This window comes from Terrapene carolina, unplaced genomic scaffold, assembly GCF_002925995.2.
Source record: "Terrapene carolina triunguis isolate 2854851 unplaced genomic scaffold, T_m_triunguis-2.0 Scaffold112, whole genome shotgun sequence".
NCBI lineage: Eukaryota > Metazoa > Chordata > Testudines > Emydidae > Terrapene > Terrapene triunguis.
This window is the reverse complement of record NW_020664463.1, coordinates 8,680,079-8,704,708: the sequence shown is the minus strand read 5'-3', so window position 1 is coordinate 8,704,708 and position 24,630 is coordinate 8,680,079. Positions and strand designations below refer to the sequence as shown.

Genomic DNA, 24,630 nt, shown 5'->3' with positions numbered 1-24,630 from the left:
ACACACACACACACACACACACACACACACACACACACACACACACAGAGTTTTGCTATCCTTGAGGTGAACATACATAAATATATTGCTCTTAAATATCAAACCATTTCAGAAGGGAGAAATAAGGCAATTTTTTGCAAAACAGCCACAGCTTTGGGGGCTTCCTGAAAGTGAGGATGTAAATGACTCTGAGCCCAACACTGCTTCTGTTGAAATAAGAGAGAGGTTTTCCAGAGCTGGGCCAATTGTGGAGTTCCGGATGTATATTCTCTCAGCTCAGCATACCCAGTTTGTTCAATTTGTAAGTCAAATGATGATTCTGTGATAGCGAGCTCTACAAAAAACCTGGGATCTGAGATCCAATGTGTGTTTTCCGCCTATTACAACTTCACCAGTAATACAGGCTCCAGTCAGATTCAGCAAACAGTTTTAATGGAATGGAATCCAGCTCACTCTCAAGTAGCTCTGTTGATTCTGAAGAGCTAATAGTAGCAATATCTTGGGTTTTGTCAAGTAAGCAGATAGTGCCAGTTCCTACCTGTCTTTATCTGAGTAACAAGGTGCTCCTTTCGCATAGCCCCTTTCATGATTTACAACCTCATAGAGATGGGCTCAAGCTACAAAATTAAGTTCTTGATAAAATGCTAAGCCCTTTAAAGTCTGAGAAAGTTTGGATGTTGAGTTTTGCTTTAGCTTATTATAAATATGGGGGCAGTTTGTAGGGCTCAGATTTGGAACGTCCTCAAAGATTGGGGATATTTGGATCTAGATTTTTTTATTTGAGGCACACCTGTATAACCATTTTAAAGCAGGTTTTTGAAGGCAAAGACAATTTTAATATAAATTACTTACCTAAGTGTTTTTTAATATAGTGTGTTGGTGTAATTGAAATTTTTAAAATTAGTTCGAGACCAGTTTGTAAATAAAAGCAAGCTCTGAGTCAGAAGGGAATCACAGCATGATTGAGAAGTCTCTGACCCTGAAAGACACACAGAATAGAATCCTAGAATATCAGGGTTGGAAGGGACCTCAGGAGGTCATCTAGTCCAACCCCCTGCTCAAAGCAGGACCAGTTCCCAACTAAATCATCCCAACCAGGGCTTTGTCAAGCCGGGCCTTAAAAACCTCCAAGGAAGGAGATTCCACCACCTCCCTAGGTAAAGCATTCCAGTGCTTCACCACCCTCCTAGTGAAATAGTGTTTCCTAATATCCAACCTAGACCTCCCCCACTGCAACTTGAGACCATTGCCCCTTGTTCTGTCATCTGCCACCACGGAGAACAGCCGAGCTCCATCCTCTTTGGAACCCCCGCTCAGGTAGTTGAAAGCAGCTATCAAATCCCCCCTCATTCTTCTCTCATGGAGACTAAACAATCCCAGTTCCCTCAGCCTCTCCTCATAAGTCATGTGCTCCAGACCCCTAATCATTTTTGTTGCCCTCTGCTGGACTCTTTCCAATATTTCCACATCCTTCTTGTAGTGTGGGGCCCAAAACTGGACACAGTACTCCAGATGAGGCCTCACCAATGTCGAATAGAGGGGAATGATCACGTTCCTCGATCTGCTGGCAATGCCCCTACTTATACAGCCCAAAATGCCATTAGTCTTCTTGGCAACAAGGGCACACTGTTGACTCATATCCAGCTTCTCGCCCACTCTAACCCCTAGGTCCTTTTCTGCAGAACTGCTACCTAGCCATTCGGTCCCTAGTCTGTAGCAGTGCATAGGATTCTTCCGTCCTAAGTGCAGGACTCTGCACTTGTCCTTGTTGAACCTCATCAGGTTTCTTTTGACCCAATCCTCTAATTTGTCACATACATTTGTATTTACAGATTGTCCGTCATGATAGAACCATGGAACAAATAGTCTTCCCTGTCCCCAATATATGTGAATTCCTCACTCGAGAATCCAAAAGTCGTGTATTTAATACAACTGAGAGAGATGAACAAGGGAGCAAAGTGAATGACTTTTTCCAACAGACAGAAGATCTGTACAATGAAATGAAGTGGCAGAAGAAAATTAGGAGTAAGTACTATCTATAGTTTCAAGGACTTCGTTTTAGAGCTGTAAGTCACCAAGCAAGTATTTTACGTTTTCATTTTTACTTGTTTCCAATCCCTTTGATATTACAAGAAAACATTTTCCGCACCCAAGATTGCAAGTCCCTGGAGATGTGCCACCTGCAAGAGAGAGAGATACATACACGAAGAAGAAATAATATGGAAAAGTGACTAATAAAATCATCTCTGGGCTCTCGAGACCAGAATTGAGTGGTGAAAACAGTAGAGTTGCACCCAATTATGCCAGATGGAATTTTGGCCCCTAATGTTTAACAAGAACATGTGTAGCTGTATACTTATACTTTTGAATATAATTCACTGAAAACATCTTTCACCTTGGGCCAGATCCTCAGCTTGTGTAAAACAATGTGGCTCCCATGAAGTTAGTGGAGCCCTGCCAGTTTTTATACCAGATCTCTTTGCACTGAGTCATTATTTACTATTCCTGGAGAATGTTTTCTTAGTAATAGTACTTTGCATCCCAGCATCTTTTAAAGCAATTTACAGAAATTCAGCTGGATTAATTCCCAGCAGAACCCAGTCTGTGACTCCTTGGCCAAGGGGACATACCTACTCAAACTGTTTACAGCTCCCATTCCACTGGAGGGCACAGCTCCAGCTGGCACAGGCAAGGAAGTGGGTGGCGCTAGTTTCAGAAGGGACATGGCTAGAACACAAAGGGTAAGCTGGCTGGTTCCATGGGTGTGTCTCCCAGAAACCCCGCACAGAACTTAGAGCTGCTCCACCAGGATGGAATTCATAGGGGAGGCAGAAGTGGTGCTACCATCTGACCTCCCGTAGGAGTGAAGTTGCTTCTAGCATCTCAGGAGGTGGCAGATGGCAGCCCTGTGCACCTTCCAGGGTAAATCCAGTCTTTTCACCAACTCCTGATAAGGAAGTGGGATATAGCTATAGATATCGAAGGATCTCTTCACCCACCATTAAAATGCAGATGCCTCAGAGGTAGAATACAGCAGCTCTTGAACAATTCACAGCAACATTACACAACTGATCAGGAAGGAAGTGAAGAATACCAGATATGGGCAGAACTGTAGGAGGATTTGGCTCGCCAGAGTGGAATGAATTAACTTGAAGCTTTTACCACCGCTAAAAACATGACGTTGGGTTGTAGTTTTTGTGAATTTAATTCTCAGGCTGTAGTTTCTATTTCAAAATAATTTTGCTCACAAAGTAGGACTGGGATCCCAGTTAAAAGAAACACCAACAAACAAACAAAAGCCCCTAACCATTGTCTGAGAGAGTGCAGACTTGGATTAGACCTCTGTAATACTAAGCAAGCATAAATTAGGTTTTTTTTTATCCAAAAGAGAAATTCCCACATTTCCTTTCATCTGTGGAATATTTAACAAGCCTTCCTATTATTTTGTTTGAAAATGCAATATACATGCAAGTGCTATTTAATCTTTACCCCAGTGTCTGAGTTGCTATGTTATCGTACAATGCTGCATTGCTCGAAAGGAGAGGATGCCTCATGCAAAGGCTCCAGATCCTTAAAATCCAGAAGTTAACAGCCTAATTTTACCACAAGTGAAATCTTAATGTTTAGTCTGAGCTGACTCTAATTGTGGGTAATTAAACCCAACCTTACTCTGAGACAAAAAGATCCAGTTTGAGGAGTTGTCTGTTTCTAGGAGTCAGCTATGTTCTTAGTCACTTTCAATAGTATGATAGCAAGTGAAGCCCAACAGCTGGCGGAAAGGTCCAGGAAGGTCAAGGGTGCCTTTTTCATGCGCACAGGAAATTCAGAGCACTCTAGGAGTCTTTTTATAATTTCTTGAGAAATACATAATCTTCAAATAGTTAAATGTCACATGTTTTAGAGATTTTTAAATACCATATATTAAGATATACTTCAAAAATATTAATTCCAACCAGTACCGGATTTACCATGGCGCCAGGCCCACAGTCCAAAGGGGCCCCAGCCCGGCCCACTCTTCTCTGCCCTCTTCCCCCTGCTCTCTCCTGTGGGGGCAGAAGCTTTATGCTGCCGGCTCCTGCTGCGGCAGGGCAGGCTCTGCCATGCCTCTTCCCCGGAGGGTGCTACGTTCCCTCCCCTCCCCCTCTCCCTGCCGCCGATCAGCTGTTTGCAGGCAGGAGGGAGGGGGAAGAGCGGAGCCTCAGCACGCTTGCCGCTCAGGGGAGGAGGAGGAGAAGAGGCGGGGAAGGGGCTGGAATCGGGGCATACCCCCTCCAGCCCCCTGCCATGAGCACCCCCACACCTCCAGCCCTCTGCCCACCCTGACCCCTGCACCACCCACACTCCCCCAGCTCCCTGCCCTGACTCCTGCACCCGCTCACACCTCCCCAGCCCCCTGTCCTGCACCCCCCACACATACCCAGCCCCCCCACACCCCATGTCCTGACTCCTGCCCCCCCCCACATCCTCACCCCACCCTGAGCACCAAACTGGAGCTCCTGCACACACACACCCATTCCCACCTGCACCCCTCGCACCAAACAGGAGCTGCCCCAGGTAAGCGCTCCACATCCCAACCTCCTGCCCGAACCCTGAGCCCCCTCCATCACCCTAGCTCCTGGCCAGACCCCGCACCCCAATGTTTTTTTACATTTTTTTTTTATAAAGCGCTCTTATCCAAAGCGCTTTACAATAGTTAGCTAATGGTACGAACAATATTTGGAAAGATCATTAAGTGGTCCGTCAAGACCCTCCGCGATTTTCAAGTGGTCTGTGGAAAAATAAGTTAGACTCAAGGACAATCAAGGTACCTCACTTTTATTTTCATTTACTTGATTACTTATAGGAGGAGGATAAAGAAAAAAAGCATGAAAAACGGGGGCGGGTGGAGATGAGAGAATGTTCTTTTTCTTGGCTGGGTCCCAAGGAGGGGCCCCAAAAATGAAGCTGAGCACAGGGCCGGGGCCCCACTAACTCTAAATTCACCACTGACTGTCACGTCACCTGGGCTGGGGATACTGTGTCAACTGATCCCCACAGTCTCCAACCTACCTGGGCAGTACAGCAGACATGGCCCTGCCCACTAGCTCCTCTCCACTCCTTAGCCCACCCACCACTTGCTTTCTGTCCCCCCCACCCCCCAGCTTAAAAAAGATTGCTTTCCACCACCACCACACTCAGGCTTTTCTGGCAGCCCTGTTGCCAGGTATCCAGTTTTAGACTGGAAACTCCAGTAGAAAACGGGACCTGAGTGTCCGGTTAGCAATGCTGACTGGAAACTAAAAGTCCAGTTATTAGGAGTAACCACATTAGCCTCCGTTCCTCCCACCCCAGAGGGCTGGAAGAGAACCTGTCCTGCTGCTGTGGGAGGAGGGGCAGCTCAGTGCAGAGAGAGACGAAGAGAATGGGCTAGAACCAGGTAGGTACCCGCTCTATGTAGGCAGGGGCGGGGGGAGATCCTATTTACCCCCTCCCCAGCCCTGCTGTGCTTGCAGTTTACCCCTGGCCCCTTTGCTCCAGGGACCAACCCTAACTCCTGCCCCACTGTGCTTTTGCCCCCAGCCCTTTTTACAATCATTCTCCAAGGGGGCCCACAAATATGTTTGGCGCCGGGCCCACAAAAAGTTAATCCGGCCCTGATTCCAACACTCACCTCGTGGAGTCCTAGAGCTCAAGCCTGAACCCGAATATCTACATTGCAATTAAACAGCCCCTTAGCCGGAGCCCTGTATGCCTGAGTCTGCTGGTATCGGCCAGCAGCAGGTGTTTAATTGCAGTTTAGACATGCTCTAACTGTGTTTGTACAGCCCTGTAGCACAGTGGAGCCCTGGCTTCAGATCGGTCCTCTAGGCGCTATTACCAAAATACAGTAACTCCTCACTTAGTCATCTTGGTTAACGTTGTTTTGTTGCTGATCAATTAGGGAACATGCTCGCTTAAAGTTGCGCAATGCTCCCTTACAGTGTTGTTTGGCAGCCACCTGCTTTGTCCACTGTTTGCAGGAAGAGCAGCCTGTTGCAGCTAGCTGGTGGGGGCTTGGAACCAGGGTGGACTGGCAGCCCCACATCAGCTCCCCGCTCCCCTAAGCAGGGCCGGCTCTAGGTTTTTTGCTGCCCCAAGCAAAAAAAATTTTGGCTGCCCCCCCACCCCACTGCACCCTCCTGCCGCCCCAGCCCTGGGTCACTGGTAACTCGCTCCCAGGGCGGGTCATTCAGCAGGAATTTTGGATGTGCACAGAACACAGCCAGGATTGGTTCCCATATGGTTACAGAACTGCAGTAAAGTGGAACAATTTTCAGCTTGTGTGATTGGAGGATATCTGGATGCATATTATAAGACTGTCCTACATAAATGAGGAAAAGTTGAGGTGCCTTTATTATTCTTTTGTTCCATTCTTTGTTTCTATGGGGAATTTGCCAGTGCAATATCACTGTCTTCCTTTTAAACAAATAAAACTAAAACTTAATCATAATAATAATAATAATTAATAAAAAGCAATGGCTGTTGAAAATAGCAACTCCAGTCCTAATAACCACTGGGAAGCATTTCTTGCTCAATTTATTCTACTTTTTCCTACAGCAAGTTACAGTGGATCAGTATATTTGATTTGGGAGAAATGAAGTAACAGCTGCCCAAATTGAGCTTGAGCACTCCTGAATTTTGAGGGTGTTCAAATCTGGACGGCAGGTGCTAGTTTCCCTTTCTGAATATTAGCTAAATCTGGAAAAGAAAAGTCAATTTCTGCTTCCATGGCTCAGAAGTGTAAATCCTCCTATGTGCCTGGTACTGTATCTAAAGCTGCCCAGTCTAGTAGAGCCTCCTCTCCCTTACTTTTCATTTTAAATTCTAGTGGGATCCATGTACTTCCCTTACTAGGCTTCAGATAGAGAGGTGCAATGTCCATTTAGTCCACCCAATTCTTTCTTTGGGGGAGAGCCCAGGGCTGGGGCGGCAGGAGGTGCGGGGGCGAGGGCGGGAAAAGCCCAGGCTGGGGCGGCAGGAGGTGCAGGTGGGGGACAGAGCTGGGGCAGCAAGGGGTGTGGGTGGGGGAGAATCCAGGGCTGGGGCAACACAGGGGTGCGGGGGGAGCCCAGGGCTGAGGTGGGGGGTGGCAAAAAACCTAGAGCTGGCTCTGTTCCTACCATTGCAGCATGAGGTTTCAGTTCTACACTCCTTCCCCCTCCCTTTCCTGTTAATTGCGGCCGAGGGAATGCTGGGAAATGTAGTTCTTTCCCTGCTCCAGGGCTGGCTCTGTAGGCAGGGAGCTAACCAAGGAACTGCAGCTCCCAGGGCTCCCTGTTGGTTCTCAGCTCTCATGCTGGATTCTTGCACCCCTGCAAATTTGCCACCCCAAGCACCTGCTTGCTTTGCTGGTGCCTAGAGCCGGCCCTGCCCCTAAGTCCGCCCAGCAGGCTATCAATTGCCAGCAGTTCAGCTGTCCTTCCCACCACTGCCATGTGCTGCTCCTGCCCTCTGCCTTGGAGCTGTTTTTGGGAGTCTCCTGCTTGCTGTGCAAGGTTGGGGGTGGGGGGAAAGAGGGGTGCTAATGTCTGGGTGTCCCCCCTCTTTCTGCCCCCTGCTATTTTACCCCACAGAGAAGTGGGGGACACGACAGGGCTCAGGACGGAGGGAGCTTGCTGGCAGCAGCTGCTATCTCAACTTGCTGGTCTACTTAAAAAGGCAGTGTACTTAGAGTGGGTCAGCGTATTTGAAGGGACAAATCACATCTCTCTCTCTCTCACTCACACACACACCCCCACACACACTCACTCACTGTCTCCCCTCCCTCCATTCGTGCTGCCTTGTAGAGTGTGAGGCTACATTAACAACAATGTATTCACCCTTGAGGGCTCAGCCGAGTGCTAATTCATCATTTGGCAGCAAGGCATTCCCTGGGAAATATCCCTCCCTCTCCCACCCTCTAACTTCACCACCTCAACCAAGCTTCACAATCATCATAGCTGTGAACAGTATTAAATTGTTTGTTTAAAACTTCTACTGTGTGTGTCTATCTATCTATCTATCTATCTATCTATCTATCTATAATCTTTTGTCTGGCAAAAAAAATTTCCCTGGAACCTAACACCCCCTCCCTCCCCAAATTACACTAATTCTTATGGGAAAATTGGATTTGCTTAACATCGTTTCGCTTAAAGTAGCATTTTTCAGGAACATAACTACAACGTTAAGCAAGGAGTTACTGTAGAACAGATCTATTTAGTTAGGAGGGAGGACTTAGAAGCCTGAGCACTGCATGTAAAATACTAAGACTCCCTAGAACCTTATTGGCAGGGTTGAGCCTTCCCCTCTCCCTTAGGTAAATTGTGATTTTATGTGGTTTCAGTGGGTCATTTGACTGTTCTGTAAGGTCATAAAAAAACCCATTGCATTTTTGTAAGGGAGGGTCTGTGTTCCAGTATCTTTGACCAAAACATCCTCTTCCCTCCACTCCTGTGCAGCATACAGGGAGCCATTTGTCCACAGATTTCCCCTCTCCTTTCAGTGTCCAGTGACATGATTCCTTCACAAAAGGTCCAGGCCTCCAAACTTAACATAGGTAAAACTCTCATTAGTAAGCCCCAGAAGGTCGTAATTTAGAATAAAGAGTACTGGGATCCTTCTGGGTGGAAAAGTGCCATGTAAATAGAATATACTAGGACTATTAAACCTGTATTAAGTATTAATTTTTGAGTTCATTATGGATCCTGAATATTTATTTTTTACTTTACTGTTCTCCATTAAGCTGCCTTTCTTGTTTGCATGAAGCCGTTGCTCGTAAGCTCATGCATCTCCTTTTCATTTCTCCAATGCTGCTTTTCTCTCCTTCCTAGATAACCCAGCCCTGTTCTGGTTCTCCAGACACATCTCCCTCTGGGGGAGTATTTCCTTCAACCTGGCTGTATTCATCAATTTAGCAGTTGCACTCTTCTACCCCTTTGGAGATGATGGAGATGAAGGCAAGTGATCCTTTTTTTTTCTTATACTAGTGAACATTTTCAGTTTTAAAGCAACACAAGCCATTACATCACTGCATCTTAAACAGCAATTCCTGTGAATCTCCTGCCTTGCAGAGCTCTTGAATAACATAATCAGCACAGTTAAGATTTTCAGAGTTCACTAGTCATTTTGGATACCCAGTTTGGGACACCTTAATGGGACCTGAATTTCAGAGGCAGGACGCTCAGCGCTTTCTGCAGATCAGGCTCTGATAAGATGTCTCAAGTTGGGCACCCAAAATCACAGGCACAGCTGAAAATCCTGTTAAATAGGCTTATTTTCTCCTGAACATTGTTGTATGATATAATATGAGTTGATTCTATGGTGTGTTTTTATATATTGTAGGAATCTCATGGGGAAAAAAATGTGCTGGAATTGTTAGACATAGTAATTGCTGCTATGGGTTTGGGCAGTTGCCAATGTGGTATTTGGTATCAGTCCCATGAAAAGCACAATATTGGTGACCAGAATTACAGAAAAAAACCTCTAGCAGACATTTGGGTGCTATATAAATCACTAAATGAATATTAAGAAAAAAAAGAAATTTGCAATACTGGCAAAGGAATCACACAGTCATAAATTTGTGAAAAACATGAAACTTTTTTGTTCTCGCCTCAAATTTTTGCAGAAATTCAAAGTTTTATTTAATCCTCTCTTGTGTCTTTGTATGTGTAATCTGGACTCTTTGCGAAACAAAAAAAAGCAACACTGCCATACATCAGAGAATATGTTTTAAAATATAAGCCTCGAATATAAGCCATGCCTCAGAGAATGGAAAGGTTTTCATTGATGTCAGAGGGTTTTGGATCTGGTCAATCATCTGCATCTCTTTGAAAATATTCAGTGGCCATTTAGGAGAGCATGATATGGAATGAAATGATTTTAAATATGTTTCATTTGTCAGTTTTTGACTGCTGTGCTTATAAGGATAAAATAACACATCATTTGCAAATGATAGATTTAGTAGATAAAAAAAGCAATGATGTATTTAAAAGCAGTGATTTTTGCCTCTGCTTCATCATACATCATAAGAAATATATTGAATAATATATTCCATCAAATGACTACTGTAGACTTGTTTTTGTAGCCTAAACATGCTTAATGGGGATAAAGGGGACTGGATGACTCAAGAGATTGGTAACGGAATAGAGAGCCATTCACCTCTAGGTCATTGGTTCACATCCAGTCCAATTAGTAATGTGACTGAAAGTCACTTCCATCTGATGGCTCATGTGATTGGAGTGGGTGGAATCAGTCCAGGGTCTAGTGGATACATGTGCTCTTCCCAAACACCACTGCCATAATTGGCGCAAACAGATGGGTCTGGTTGGCAGACTCAACAGCGAGGCAAAGGATTAAAGTGGATTGGCAGGGAGACTGAACTGCCCTTTCACCCCCTGAGGTCTCTGCAGGTTACAGCGCAGGCACATCAGCAGGGTTATGTAGGGAAGCTTTTAGAGCTGAGATTCCTCCTGTATATATACCTGCTCTGTACAGAGAAGATTTTAGTCTCCAATGCTCTCAATTTTCTAAAGTCTAAACTTGTTTCAAATGTATGTGTTCCAGACCATTAAAGAATAACAGAGAAGAAATAAAGAGTTAAAACTAAACCTTTTAAACTAGACATATTTAGCTAATCTGAAAGTTTTACTCTGTAAAATCCTCTGGGCTGCAATCAGTAGGTATTAACACTTAGTTTGAACTGCAAGCATGTCTAGTATTAGTTTAAGCAGCCCCAATAATCCAGTGGTTTTAGTGACAGTGCAGTTCACTTTTCTAAATCCCATCATTCCAGGCAATTGTAGATGTAATTAGAGATTTACTGACAATAAACATGGGTGTGGCCAAGCAGGAATAGTCATGAGACAGACTCCTTTCTCCCTCCTCCCCCTCCAAAGAAAACTAACTCTAGAGCCAGGGTTTATTTCACTCCCCCCCACCTCCTTTCTCCTTGAGTAAATCAGCCCATAGCCATGTGTCTGAGGTGCTCGGGTTGATCTAATCAGCCTAAGAATGTTCTTTTAATTTACTTCTGCAATTCCAGCATCATATGATATAAGTGAAACTGCTCTTCAGACAACGGCTCCTTGCCTCAACTGTGCATGTCTGCACGTGGTGTTACCAGTGCAAGTCCTGTTAAATTAAATTGATTGACCTGAACCGAGGGGGGGGGGGGGATGACTTTTTTTTAAAGAAATATTGAGGGCTTTGGACCTATCTTTTAATGAAGACCTCATGTCCAGTTTAAAGGTATATTCCAGATTTGTTAGTTTCCCATTCTAGTTGGTAGCAAAATTATTTTACAGAGCTGGACTTGAACCAATTGCCAGCATATAAACACCTTATAGTCTGGAGAAAGTTTGGATGCACTCTGAATTTGGAGACCAGGGGCTGTCTCTGTTTTTTTCCTAATCCCAGTGATATTACTTAGCCCTGGAGCTGTTGCCATTGTTTCTATTCTGAGTCTATTTTAACTGCCCTCTTCGCATTTCCCAGCCACCATCATTTCGCCTCACCCATGCTGGCTGTGCACTTGATAATGTGAAAAGTAAGTGTAGTATATTGACACAGTCCAAATATTTGACTATACTGTGTCATGGTAGGACATAATAGGATACTTCTGTATTTGTACAATCATTACACTAGAGCTAAGGTGCCCTAATGAGCTTTGCAAAAGAGAACTGATTGGCAGATCACTACAACAGACTGGCAAGTTGTCTCTTCCAAGCAATCCACAGATTTAATGAAGATTTTATTACCTACCCTTATTGGAGCTGTGTGAAATTAACCCTAATATGTTAACAGTATTTCCCACTATGATCATGCGAAGTTATGGTCAGAAATTATGTTGCATGATTCATTCACTTTGGTAGGTAAACTGGCCAAGGAACCAAGCTTTGCTCGGATTTGTTTCTTGACACATAACTGATTTTCCAAAAGGGTTGTGGAAGCAGAGACAGGGTTAACGTTTCCCTTTCTTCCCTCTCCAGGCACGCTTTCTCCATTGTTTTCAGTCCTCCTTTGGATAGCAGTGGCAGTCTGTACAGCTATGTTGTTTTTCTTCTCCAAGCCTGTTGGTATCCGACCCTTTTTAGTGTCTGTAATTCTCAGGTCTATATATACAATAGGGCTTGGGCCTACGTTGATACTTCTCGGTGCTGCTAATGTAAGTACTTTAAAACTAGCATAATTTCCATTTCCATAGAAACAGGAATATTAAGGGCCACACTTTAAAAAAGCAAAGTCTGAGATCTGTGTACTGTTTCACATCTGCTTTTGCACACACATTTAGCACGACTGGGTTTATGATAGTTCTAATAAGTATCTGTTTAAGTTTCTGTTGAATCACAGCAGCTTTATGTTACATCAGAGCTGGGATGGGATTGGGTAGCTGCAACTAGTCCCCTGGCAGTCTCACTTGCCTTTCCCCCCAGCCCGCCTGCCCACCCCAACATACCTGACCAAAGCTCAGGTGCAGTGAAGAATCTGGCCCTGTAGCTCTAACATTATAGTTCAGAAGTTTGATTGAATAATTTTGTAAAGGGTGTTGTAACTAAAAATCAAGTTGCAAAAAAAAAAAAAAAGACAGTCCCACAGCCACCAAATGTGGATTACAGTCCTATTGTTCATTTCATGGTGGCATTTCTACATACTGTAGCGCTGGTTCAGTTCCAAATTCTTTGAAAAGATTTCCTTCTCTAATTGTTTTTTAATGTTTTATGACATGAAAGAAGCCCTAGCAAACCTACCAATGACATAGAAATATATCACATAGTAACTACGTACATTTTGCCGTGACCCCAGGGAATTGATCATTGTATAGATATACTTCATATATATACTGTTGCATCAGACAGGTATTGAAAGTACAAAGACCAAAAATGGCAAGTTGTTAGAGGCATACAGCTAAGAGGGATGATCAGCTTCTTAAACTGAGCCAGGGGACTAAAAGAAAAGGGCAAGAATGCTATTAAAAATTCAGTATTTCACTGTAATCAAAACATTTCCCAAATCCTGATTCTGTTTAACTTTCAAGGGACAATATCAAGATGCATACAGTGGTTGTCTTTAAAAACTTTACTATTTGGCCTTTTCAAGTAGATAATGCAAATGATGTGGTATTTGCATTAAACCCTAACTTCCCTGTAATTAGTAAAAGGAATACCTAAGAAATTGAGCAAATACTGACATAACATTTAACTACAAAGATAACCAAAAAGTTTTAAAAGGAATATCACCGTACACAGAGGTGCCGACTTTCTGATTCCCAGGGGGTGCTCGATCCCACCACTGTGCCCCAGGCACCGCCCCCACTCAACTCCTTCCCCCAAGGTCCTGCCCCCGCCCCTTCTCTTCCCACCCCACCCGTGCTCCTCCTCTTGCTGCCCCCACTCCTCCCCCTCCGCCCCCCCCCCAGCGCCTCCTGCCCACCTCTGAACAGCTGATCCTCTGCAGGCGGGGGAGGGAGGAACAGATTGGCAGGACCCACCGGTGGGTGCTGAGCACCCATGGAGTTGGCACCTGTGGCTGTATATACTCTAAAGCAAATTTTGGAAGGGAAAGAACAGAACCAAGAATTCCATAGTAAACAGCAGACCAGCTATGCGTCCTTAAATCTGGAACAACTCCATTGACTTTAATGGAGTTATTCCTGATATATGCTTTATAACTGAGATCCAGTTCTGGCCCATGCTGTCTAAAACTTTTGGCATTGTATGCAGTGCTACGATGCAGTATTTTTAATTTGAATGTATGCTATAGGGACCTGATCTTGTACCCACTGAAATCAATGGGAGATTTGCTATTTACTTTAATGGGACAGGACCGGGCTTGAGGCTACCAAAATAAAGTCACTTAATCTATATCGAAAGTAATCTCCATTCTATGGCTGTTTTCTTACCTAATGTGCAAGCATGTGTATGCTACACATGACTGATACAGTGATATATATAATATGAATGACAGTTCACCTGCCTTTGCACCTAAAGAGAGTTACCTCTGATTTTGCAGCACCCCTTAAGTATTCTATGTATTAAATATAGAGAACAGCTTTAGTAACACTATTTAGGTGCCCAGTGTCACGGAGTCCCGAGGCGATGCTCTGGAACTGCTCCCTATGAAGCCAGTCAGGACTCTGGGGAAGTCTCCTCTCTGTGAGCAGACTGTCTTCAGGGCAAGAAGCTCACACGGCTTCCACCCCCTGGGTCTGACCTTTGGAGCATTCAGCATCCTCTGCCCCTCCGTGCACTTCCCACAGTGAGTCTGCCCAGGCGGGTCCTGGGGAAGCCAGAGGGTTCTGCACCCCAACTTCGCAGTCAGACTTGATTCTTAGCCAGCCAATAAAACAGAGGTTTATTAGATGACAGGAACACGGTCTAAAACAGAGCTTGTAGGTACAGAGAACAGGACCCCTCCACCGAGTCCATTTTGGGGGGCAGTCAGCCAGACAACCAAGTCTGCACTTCACTCCACGTCCCCAGCCAGCCCCAAACTGACTCACCCTCCAGCCCCTCCTCCTCTGGGCTTTGTCCCTTTCCCGGTCCAGGAGGTCACCTGATCCCTTTGTTCTCCAACACCTTCAGCTGGCACCTTTGTAGAGGAGGGGCCCAGGTCATTAGTTGTCAGGAGACAGAGTGTCGGCCATTTTCTGTCCAGACAGCATCACATCTGCCCTCTAGGGCTCTGCAACAATTACACCCCCTTTTCCCACCACCTAGATACTTAAGAACTGCATAGGGGAAACTGGGGCACCCACACAGTATTCAGAGAAAACATTAAGAACAGTCCCACTTCATCACACCCAGTCAACGTGAAAAAACTCCTAATGGTGGCTGCTCCAGAGTAATGTTGTTCAGTGTATTGTGTGTGCCTTATATGACATTACATAGTGTCCATGTGCATATTTAGAATGAAGTGGAAGGGCAAGACCAGGGCTTTTGTGCAAAACAGCTCTGCAAACTGCTAGTGAAGTCTGGCCATCTGCACCTGTCGTCTCTTGTCTCACGCTTCGACTGTGAGCTCTTTGGGAGCAGGGAATGTCCTTTTAATCTCTTCGTACAGCACCTGGCGTCCTGGTCCATGACTAGGGCTCTGAGGCGCTATCACAATATGAATCGATGATGGTAATATTGTTCTGATGTAGTAAACCTAGCCTTGTGATCTCCCCCCAGCTTTGTAACAAAATAGTATTTCTGGTGAGCTTTGTTGGAAACCGTGGCACATTCACTCGAGGCTACAGAGCCGTCGTTATGGACATGGCCTTTCTCTACCACGTAGCATACGTCCTGGTCTGCATGCTGGGCCTCTGTGTGCATGAATTCTTCTATAGTTTCCTGGTGAGTATGTGCCGCCGGGGAGCGGGAGACCTTGCAAAAATAGAAAATACCATTACCCGTGCAGCTGTCTTTGATTTCTTCCTCACAATCATGCCAAATCATGGGTATTTTTAGCATACCGTTATGTGGCTGCCCGTTAGAAGCTACTGTTTTTGTTAGGACTTATTGCCTGTGTTACAGAGGTCTACACATTTCATTCCAGAAAATCATCAAACAGCCTTCTCTTTGCCCCCATCCCTCCCCAACTCTACGTTTGTATGCTGTATCCTTTCCACTACCCTCTGTTTGTCTTGTCTAGTTAGACTGTAAGCTCTTCAGGACAGGAACGGTCTACTACAGTGCCTAGCACAATGGGCTCTCCTTAGTCAGTAGGGAATAAATGTAATTAATTATTTTAATAAATTGATGGGACTGTTTTGCAGTTGGTGAGAGATTGGATGCTTCTGACATGTAGCCTGAAGACATTTTAAATATGTTTCCTTCATTTTCTTCAATTCTACTGACACAGGTGGAATTCCTTTCATAATACACTACCGGTGTACTGAAAGTAATTCCATACAAAATATGATCTTGAAACTCAACTCTTCAAGCCGAAGAGCATTAATAAAAGCCCTTTTTGATGCTCTTAATTGGTTTTTAATCACTTCCATTTTATTCTGTGGTGTGTAAACCTTTTGGACAGATTTCATAAACCCCGGTACATTTCAATGGCTTTCACCTTTCATTATACTCAGATTTACATTTTTCTCAGTTTCCTGAACAATCGAGTCTATGTCCAGTATTTACAGAGTTTCATATAGATCCTGCTTTCAACGCTAAAGGGCTTCAGTCCGTGCTCTACTAAAACCCCTATTGAAATCAAATTTTCAAAATCTAGTTTTGTGCTTACATAGATCCGTCCTATTGTCACTAACGTTAACAGGAGTTGTGCTAATATGTGAGGACATAAGTAGGCTCAGTGGTGTAAATTTTCAAGATGTGGTACAGACTCTCCGGATGAAATCTTGGCCCCAGTAAGTCAATTGCAAAACATCTATGGACTTCATTAGGGCCAGGATTTTAGCTGCTTTAAAATTAATGTGACTCTTGTTCCTGAAACAATATATAAGGCCTGGCTTTAAAAATGTATTCCTGAAGAGTCTATTATTTGTTATATAGGGTGGGATTTTTAAAAGTACCCAAGTGACTAAAGAGTACATGTCCCATTGAAAGTCCCCACCCATCCCACCTGTAACTCATTCATGCTGGTGAGTACTCATATTCTCAGTGTAAGAGACCACTAAACACCGTGTAACTAAGAGAGAGATTCACCAAACCAGCAGTTAGTTTTAATATTGGAGATTTTTTTTTTTAACCAAAAGAAGTGTGAAATGTAAGTTTTGCATTTGAGGGGCATAAAACAGGCAGTAAAGTCTATTTGTGAAGATCTGTCTTACAGGGTCTTTATTTGGTATAAATTCAACTGTGATCAAACTTTTAAGTAACACCAAAATTATAAGCATAGCAAACACCCCAGATGATACAACCAAGTGTCCAAGTGACCTGTATTGATTTAGAGCAGAGGGGGGTTACAAGACATGAAAGCGGGTTCTGTTCCAATAGTGTAAAATCCTACATCCAGGGAGAATAAACAAACAGCAGGGAGACAAAATGGAGACTGTAACTGACCCCCTATACACAAGGCGTTAAAGAGAATTTATTTTAATTTTGCCTTTGTAATATTGTCCTGATGTCACTATGTTGTAATATGGATTACAGTAGCTGCCACCGAGGTGGTGTGGAATCAGGAACAGCCTATCAGGAGGGGAAGGTTGTCCATGGAAGGATCTCAGTCCTAAGATATAGACCTCACTGTGAAAAAGTTTTAAGAAATACTGATATGACTAAGTTTTTACTGGTTTTGAATGACAAACGTCCATGATTCATTCATGGTATAATTGTAAACATTCCCTAGTTACTTCCACATATATTCACTTGGTAGTGGAACTACTCAAAACTTATTTTTGTTCCTAATTTTAGGCTTCGTATATTATGGCATGAATGATGATTTTTTTCCCTTTTTTTCCTCTATTATTAATCCTCTCAAGTATGTGGATTTTAGATCTCCTGAATTATGACTAATACCGTCTACTATGGACGATTCTGATAAATCATTCTGTGTCATCTCATAGCTGTAATCTGTGTATTTTGGAGTTGAAATACATATATTGAAGATAAGACCCAAAGAATTATAGAACACTAATACAAACCAGAATTATAAAAGAAAAAAGCTATAGTTTCTTGAAATGAATTCATCATTATTAATTATTATGTTTAGGAACTTGACATCGAAAAAATGTTATCTTTATGTATATTTCCCTTAAAGTTAAATCCTAGCAACACAGGTTATGCTACACAAATAATACGAATTTTACAGGGTTATACGAAACAGTAACATTATTTTTACTTTTTCATAACAAAGTACAGCCTGCTGACACATGTGTAACTTTAAATACCAAAGTAGCCCCGTCAGCTCAATGGACTTCAGGTTATTCACGTGCATGTTTGCAGAATCGGGGGCTTAACTGTATTCATACAGTAGATGGGCCCAAAATGCAAAATTTTAAATCTAGATCTGCACTCTTCTGCATACCGTGCGACATTGGGATCTGGGATTTTGGTCTAGCCCATTATACATATGGGGGGAAACTACTAAGTTTGGATCCTCTTTCTGAATGTTACCGAAGTCTGGATCAGTCCATATCTGTTGTATAGTATTCCTCTTAAGTTGGTTGTACAATAATGTGTGTTAATAAAGTTTATCATATGCCAAATTCTGCCTTCTGCCCACTGATACCAGTGGGAATTGTATGTGCACGTATCTGACGTCAGGATTTGGCCTAGGTATATTTCCTGAGTTGAGGAGGTGTTCCCAACTAGCATCTGCATATTATCATCTTTATTCGGATTTTCCTGTATTATATTTTTTCTAGCTGTTCGATTTGGTGTACAGAGAGGAGACTTTGCTCAATGTCATAAAAAGTGTTACCCGAAATGGCCGCTCCATTATCCTTACTGCAGTGCTAGCTCTCATCCTGGTCTACCTCTTCTCCATCGTTGGGTTCCTGTTCTTGAAAGATGACTTCATCATGGAGGTGGACCGGTTGAAAAACAGAACACCTATTGCAGGTATTGCTTTTACCTCAAATTTATCATCGTCCTGCTGAAATTTAGCATTTCTATGAGGATAATTCTGCTCCCTTTAAAGTCAATCCAAGGGTTTTTCCATTGATTCCAACAGGAACAGAATCAGTGCCATAGGGCTCGTTAACAGATTAATTCTAGTCGGGTAAAATTTTTCTCCATAGGTTTGTTTCGGACCTAGGCTCATCTTTTGAAATATTACTAAAAAAATCACACAAGTTAATTCATTTACTTTGTTCCCATTCCAATTCACGTTGGAATTTTAACGAAACATTACACACTTCACTATTGTTCGAGAAGAGTAAGTCATAGCAAGTTAAATATAGCTTTTTAATGCATCTTGTACACGGAATGTATTGTTTCATGCATGGTGCCCTATGCTGATGTATACGTCTACTAAATCGGTTAAAATTGTATGACTGATTTTTTTATTTTTTTTAAATCCAGGTGGAAATTTATTGTTAAATCTGCAGCGCGTGTATGGAACTTTCATAGAACTTCTGTTAAATACACTGCAAGTTCTATACACAGACTTTAAGGGTAAAATCCTGGCCCTAGTAAAATCATGGAGTCAAAATTTTACCCTTAGACCAAACAATATGGGCTTGTGATTAATTCCTTTAGGGGCTGATCCTTGAATGCGCTGAGCACCTTATACCTAACAAAAGGCACTTGGCACCTAGCAGTATCTAGTCAATACTGCACATGCTCTGTACACTATCCAAACATTCATAACTTTGGTACTTTTTAAAGTTATTTCAAAACTAAATGTATTCAAATAAGGCAAAGCTCATTCAGGATACTGAGCATACCAAGGGAGAAGTATTAATAAAGCCATTTTGGAGCTATCTGACATTTCTTAGCTACACCTTGTTTTCCATATTTGGATCACTTGAAAAGGTTGAGTTGGTTTGTATGTAACTTTAAAAAAAAAAAAAACTTCCAGGCTGAGATCAAGAACTTGAAATTTAATTTCAGAAAGTTCCTGTGACCACTGTTGGAAACAAGATTCCTGACTCTATGAACCACTGGTCTGATCCAGGGTGGCAATCCCTATATTTCTGTGTTCCCCTTGTTGGGTTCTCTGGAGATTTTGTGTGGCTTGTTGTGTTCTTGCTAGCATTCATACATGAGAATCTAGTCAAGAAAATATACGGATGGCATTAGAAGATGTCAGGTTAGCAGAATATTGTACAGCAAAAATTCATTTAAAATGTTAGCTTAACACTCCTCAGATGGGAAAAAGTCAGAATGAATCCATTTTCACTGCTTAAACAGCCTACTATACTTTGGACTATTATTTGGAGTGAATGATTTTTGCCACCATTTTTGCTCCTTAAACTTTTTGCAACACTGATCTGAAATGCTGTAAATTGTCTGCAATGCACAGGGTGAAATTGGTGTTTGATAAAATCAAGCTGATGTACACATTTACCCACTTTGGGAATGTTAAATTAGTGTTTTACTCAAACCCATACATATTTACAAATGAGTACCAAACTGTGTTTTTATCCTTGAAAACTCCTAAATATTCTAGATTCATGAAAACTGAATATCAGCTCGGTGTCCTGCTTGTCAGCCTTTGTGAATAATTTATCTAATGGTTTTAAAACTGACATTATTTTCATATCTGATCGTTGTTTGAATACATTTTGTTCCAACTAGAAGTAGCAGCATTGGATGTAGATTCATTAATTTACGGAAATGTAATGGTGGAATAGCTGTGATGTACTGTAACTGTAAAATAGTGTGTAATTCTTCCTTGACATAGTTCTGAGCTGTTCATGCTGAATGCTTTCTTTCTGCCGTGATCTAATTTGTTCTTCTTGATTTTTTTTTAAAAATAAATCAAGAATTCATTTCAAGAGATTTGTGATTTTAAACTTTGTGTCAATGCGCTTGGTATGTCTAATAGATGTACTTTACAGCATATGCCTCTTGATCAATATCCTGCTTTTCATTTTGTCAGGTATTGGTGAAGTTCCTACCACAACTCTAACGTCCATGATGGAAACATGTGCAAAAGAAAATTGCTCTACTGCCCTACCTATTACCAACCCAGGTTAGTACAAAAGCCCCCCCAAATGGTGATACATTTAAAGTAGAAGTGTTTGTAAGTTACTACTACACAGGAGAGGTTTTTCTTGTCAGGAAAATTGACTATCGTTATTCGAAGTCAGAAGTGGCCACATTTTTCTACACTGAGAGCTGTGCGGGCAACTTGCCTAGAGTGTGAGTGCTTCCCACACCTAATTTCCAAATACACGGACATTTATTTGTTATCAAAATCAAATTTTGAATCTTAATACTGATGTGTACAAATATCTGCCTTCTAGCTGCGTTCATGGATCACAAAAGCCAGCAGCTGATCAGCTTTATCCTTACCTTTAGTGAGACAGCAGCTGTTAGCTCCAATTTAGGATCTCATAAGTTGGTCTTAGTAATGCAGCATATGCCACTGAATGTCTGGATACACTTTGTCTCAGATGCAATTTAGCTTGAAAAGCTAAGTTAAAGGGACATTGTCAGCATGAAATCTAGTCAATTTAAAAAAAAAACTTTAAAAGTAGTTTCACGTACTATAGCCCTCCACTACTAATGTGCACTAAGTGACTTTTAGTAAGTATGTTTTTCTCTCTCCTGTTACTGAGAGAGAAAAACAACTGAGGAAACTAACTATATAGGGGAAATAGTGAACTAGTTTGCTTATGAGAATGTCACGTCAGATTTGTCAAAAGCCTTACTAAAAATCAAGATATATTAAGTCTACTGCTTCCCCCCTATTCATAAGGCAGGTAACCCTGTCAAAGGAGGGTGTTAAGTTGGCTATAACTAGGTGCTTACAAATTATTTAATTTGTTCCAATATCTTTCCAGGTATCAAAGTTAGACTGGTGAGTCTGTTATTCCCCAGGTCCTCCTTGTTCCTCCTTTTTAAAGATACTATGGTACTTTTTAAAGGTACTATGTTTGCCCTTCTCCAGTTCTTGGGGACCTCACCCCGTGGCCCATGTGTTCCTGAAGATGATTGCTAATGGTTCCAAGATTGCTTCAGCTAATTCCTTAAATATCCATGATGAATTTCGCCAGGCCCTGCTCACTTGAGTATATCTAACTCAAACCTTTTCTTCCCTATTCTGGCTTGCGTTCATTCCCCCTTGCTGTTAATATTCATGGTGTTAAGCAATAGTCACCATTAACCTTTTTAGTAAAGACTGAAGCAAAATAGGCATTAAACACCTCAGCCTTCTTGATGTCTGTTATTAGTTCTCCTTCCCCATTAAGAAGTGGACCTGCACTTTCCTTTGTCTCTCTTGCGCCTACTGTATTATAGATCCTCTTTCTATTGGCTGATGTTCCTGGCTAGATGTGACCCATTTTGTGCCTTAGCCTTTGATTTTCTGCCTACCTGCTTGTGCTGTTCTTTTCTACTCATCCTTAGCAACCTATCCATGTTTCCACTTTCTGTACGATTCCTTTTTAATCTTCAGGTCATTAAAGAGCTTCTGATGGAGCCATATTGGCCTCTTACTGTTCTTCCTATCTTTCCTTCATATTGGGATAGCTTGCTGCTTTGCCTTTAATATTGTCCCTTTGAGAGTGCCAGCTCTCCTGAACTCCTTTTTCCCTTAGTTTTAATTCCCATAGGACCTTACCTACCACTTCTCTGATATTATTATTATTATAATCACATCTGGTAGTGTATTATTATTACACTCTAGGAGGGAAGATTGACAAATATCTATATCGATAGTGTATTAGTGGCATAGGTCTTTGGGTTCAGGGACTTACCATCCATTGCTTTGCCTTTCTTTCTGCTAACCTTTATTTAAATCAATATTGATATAAGGCATTATCCGTAAGGTGAATTTTGGTTTACTGAACAAAGGGTTTTCAGTCAATCAAAGATATCTCAGAGCCCAGAGTGTGGCGCCTTCACAGTAATTTCTTATGTATACCATTTCAGTGAACCAGGGAAGCGGAAAATTGACATTTATTAAATTGTGTTATTTCTGAAATCCCCACACTAAAAATCAGCACATGGGAGAAACGCTGACCTTATGCAAGGCTGGCACACAGCATGAGCAAGTGCATCCCAAAGAGACAGGGAAGAGTAGGGGCAGGAGAAAGGCCAGCCATGATTCTACTCCCTCTGCACCAGTCACCACAGCACACTGTCCTCTTTGAAAGCTGATCATACTGCCACTGCAGCATGGGAGTCTCGGGAGGAATTCTGGCTGTTGGTCAGGATTCCTATGACAATGCAGCCCCCCGCTGCGCACTCTCATGCATAAGGCCCAGCCTACTTCTATGTAGCCTGGCTGCAATGACTCAGCTATTCTGTGGCATACATAGGAATAGAACCCAGATTTCCAGGCCTATATTGCCCAATCCAATACTTTGAGGTCAGTAGGGGTCTTTCATTTACTTCAGAAGGCATGTTCTTAGTTCTTTGCCCTAACCCCAATCACTGCTAGAATGAGTCACGCATAAGCCAGCCGCTGTTTAATAGCTGGAAATGATAGCATGACTTGGTTTATACGAGCGTATGTAGGGGAATGATTTCACAAGAGACAAACTTTTGAATGTACCTCTAATTCCCATACATCACTTCTCTCTGTGTCAGCTATGCACTTAGGAGTCCATTGAAGCCAGTGGGAGTACTCGCATGAGTAAAGAGTATTCTCATGAATAAAGCTTGCAGACTTGGGCTATTAGCTGGGTTACCTGTGGGAGAACAAATAAGGATTCTCACCATCTCTCTGTCAGGTTAAGTGTATTGCTGTCAAAAAAGCTATAATGTTGTGGCTTCAAAATTGATAGGGATGATAAATAATTACAGATGTAGAATGATGAAAGGCAAATTACTGTAGCAGCCACTTTTTCTAATAAACAGAGTGTCTATTGCTGTGTTGGGAGTGATCAGTTGATGCTTTGGTTTACAAGCCTTTCTTTGTTGTGGTTGTAGGTGAGGAAGAAAAGGAGAATGGAATTGAGAGGACCTGTGACACTCTGCTAATGTGCATCGTTACAGTATTAAACCAAGGCCTGAGAAATGGCGGTGGTGTGGGGGATGTGCTAAGAAAGCCTTCCAAAGACGTAAGCATTTGTCTAACAGAATGCAAGTATATTTTCTCATGCGCCTCGTGAGCTCTGAAATCAACTTTTACAGGATATAGGAAATATTTTTATCTAGTCGACTCGAATGTCACGCAGATGACTTATCAAATGTAATTTTAACATACCAGATGGAATGCTCAATGAGAAGAGCAAAAGCTCAATGCAGTGATTTTACATGAAGAAGGCAACTCCAGGTGCTAGTTACCTTTCTGGAGAGCTGGAGCATATTATAATTTTCCAAGCAGTGCTAAGAAGTGTTGCCCGATTGGATCAGTTTCCCATTACAGTAGGAATCAAATGCAAACCTTTGAATGGGGTTGATTGATGCATATATGTCAAGACTCTCGGTTGTAGTATATCAGGTTTATGGTTCACTGAGATTTAGTCTAGCATCTGCATTGGAATAGATCCTATTATTTACTCATATCAAGCAACATACTCTGCTAACAAAGGCAAAAGAGATTTTCAAATACACCAATAAACTTCCAAAAGTTAAAAAAGCAAAGGGGACTTGCTTTTGTTTTAATGTAATACATTTAAAATAAAATTAATAACTTCAACAAAATGACATTTTAGTTCAGAATGCACAGTATGTGCAAGGACACCATAACAGCCCCGTGGTTGGTGCTCTGCACTGCAAAGCTCAGGTCTAAGTTCACAAGTATGTTCTCTTGCTAACCAAACAGCGAGGGATGATGAGAATGCAGCGATAGAGCACTCAGCTTTGGGGGAAAAGAGCTCCTTGTTGATAATAGTAATCTAGGTCCTGATCCATAGTCCACTGGAGTCACTGCCTCCTGTCTGCCTTGATGGGCAGAGGGCCTTATGGTTCTCTTAAGAGTCCAATCCAGCCTTGCTCAGAAGGAACCTTACTACAGCATGGAACCAGGGAACATTGGCAGCAATAGAGAACTACAGAAAATCCAAAGAGGAGGGGATAAAAGCATATAAAGCCAAATCGTGCTTACTCTGCTCATATGAGTAACCCCTTTGGCTTC

At 42.5% G+C, this 24,630-nt stretch overlaps 1 protein-coding gene across 1 annotated transcript in view; it reads left to right on the top strand.

Moving 5' to 3' along the window:
• ITPR2 (inositol 1,4,5-trisphosphate receptor type 2) overlaps window positions 1–24,630 on the top strand; it is a 346,451-nt gene that overhangs the window by 293,846 nt on the left and 27,975 nt on the right. Inside the window, exons 47-53 of the mRNA XM_026652241.2 lie at window positions 1,833–2,025; window positions 8,829–8,954; window positions 11,985–12,160; window positions 15,165–15,329; window positions 18,302–18,497; window positions 20,482–20,574; window positions 23,481–23,611. Coding sequence (XP_026508026.1) covers window positions 1,833–2,025; window positions 8,829–8,954; window positions 11,985–12,160; window positions 15,165–15,329; window positions 18,302–18,497; window positions 20,482–20,574; window positions 23,481–23,611 — 1,080 coding nt within the window. The remainder of the gene's footprint in view (window positions 1–1,832; window positions 2,026–8,828; window positions 8,955–11,984; window positions 12,161–15,164; window positions 15,330–18,301; window positions 18,498–20,481; window positions 20,575–23,480; window positions 23,612–24,630) is intronic.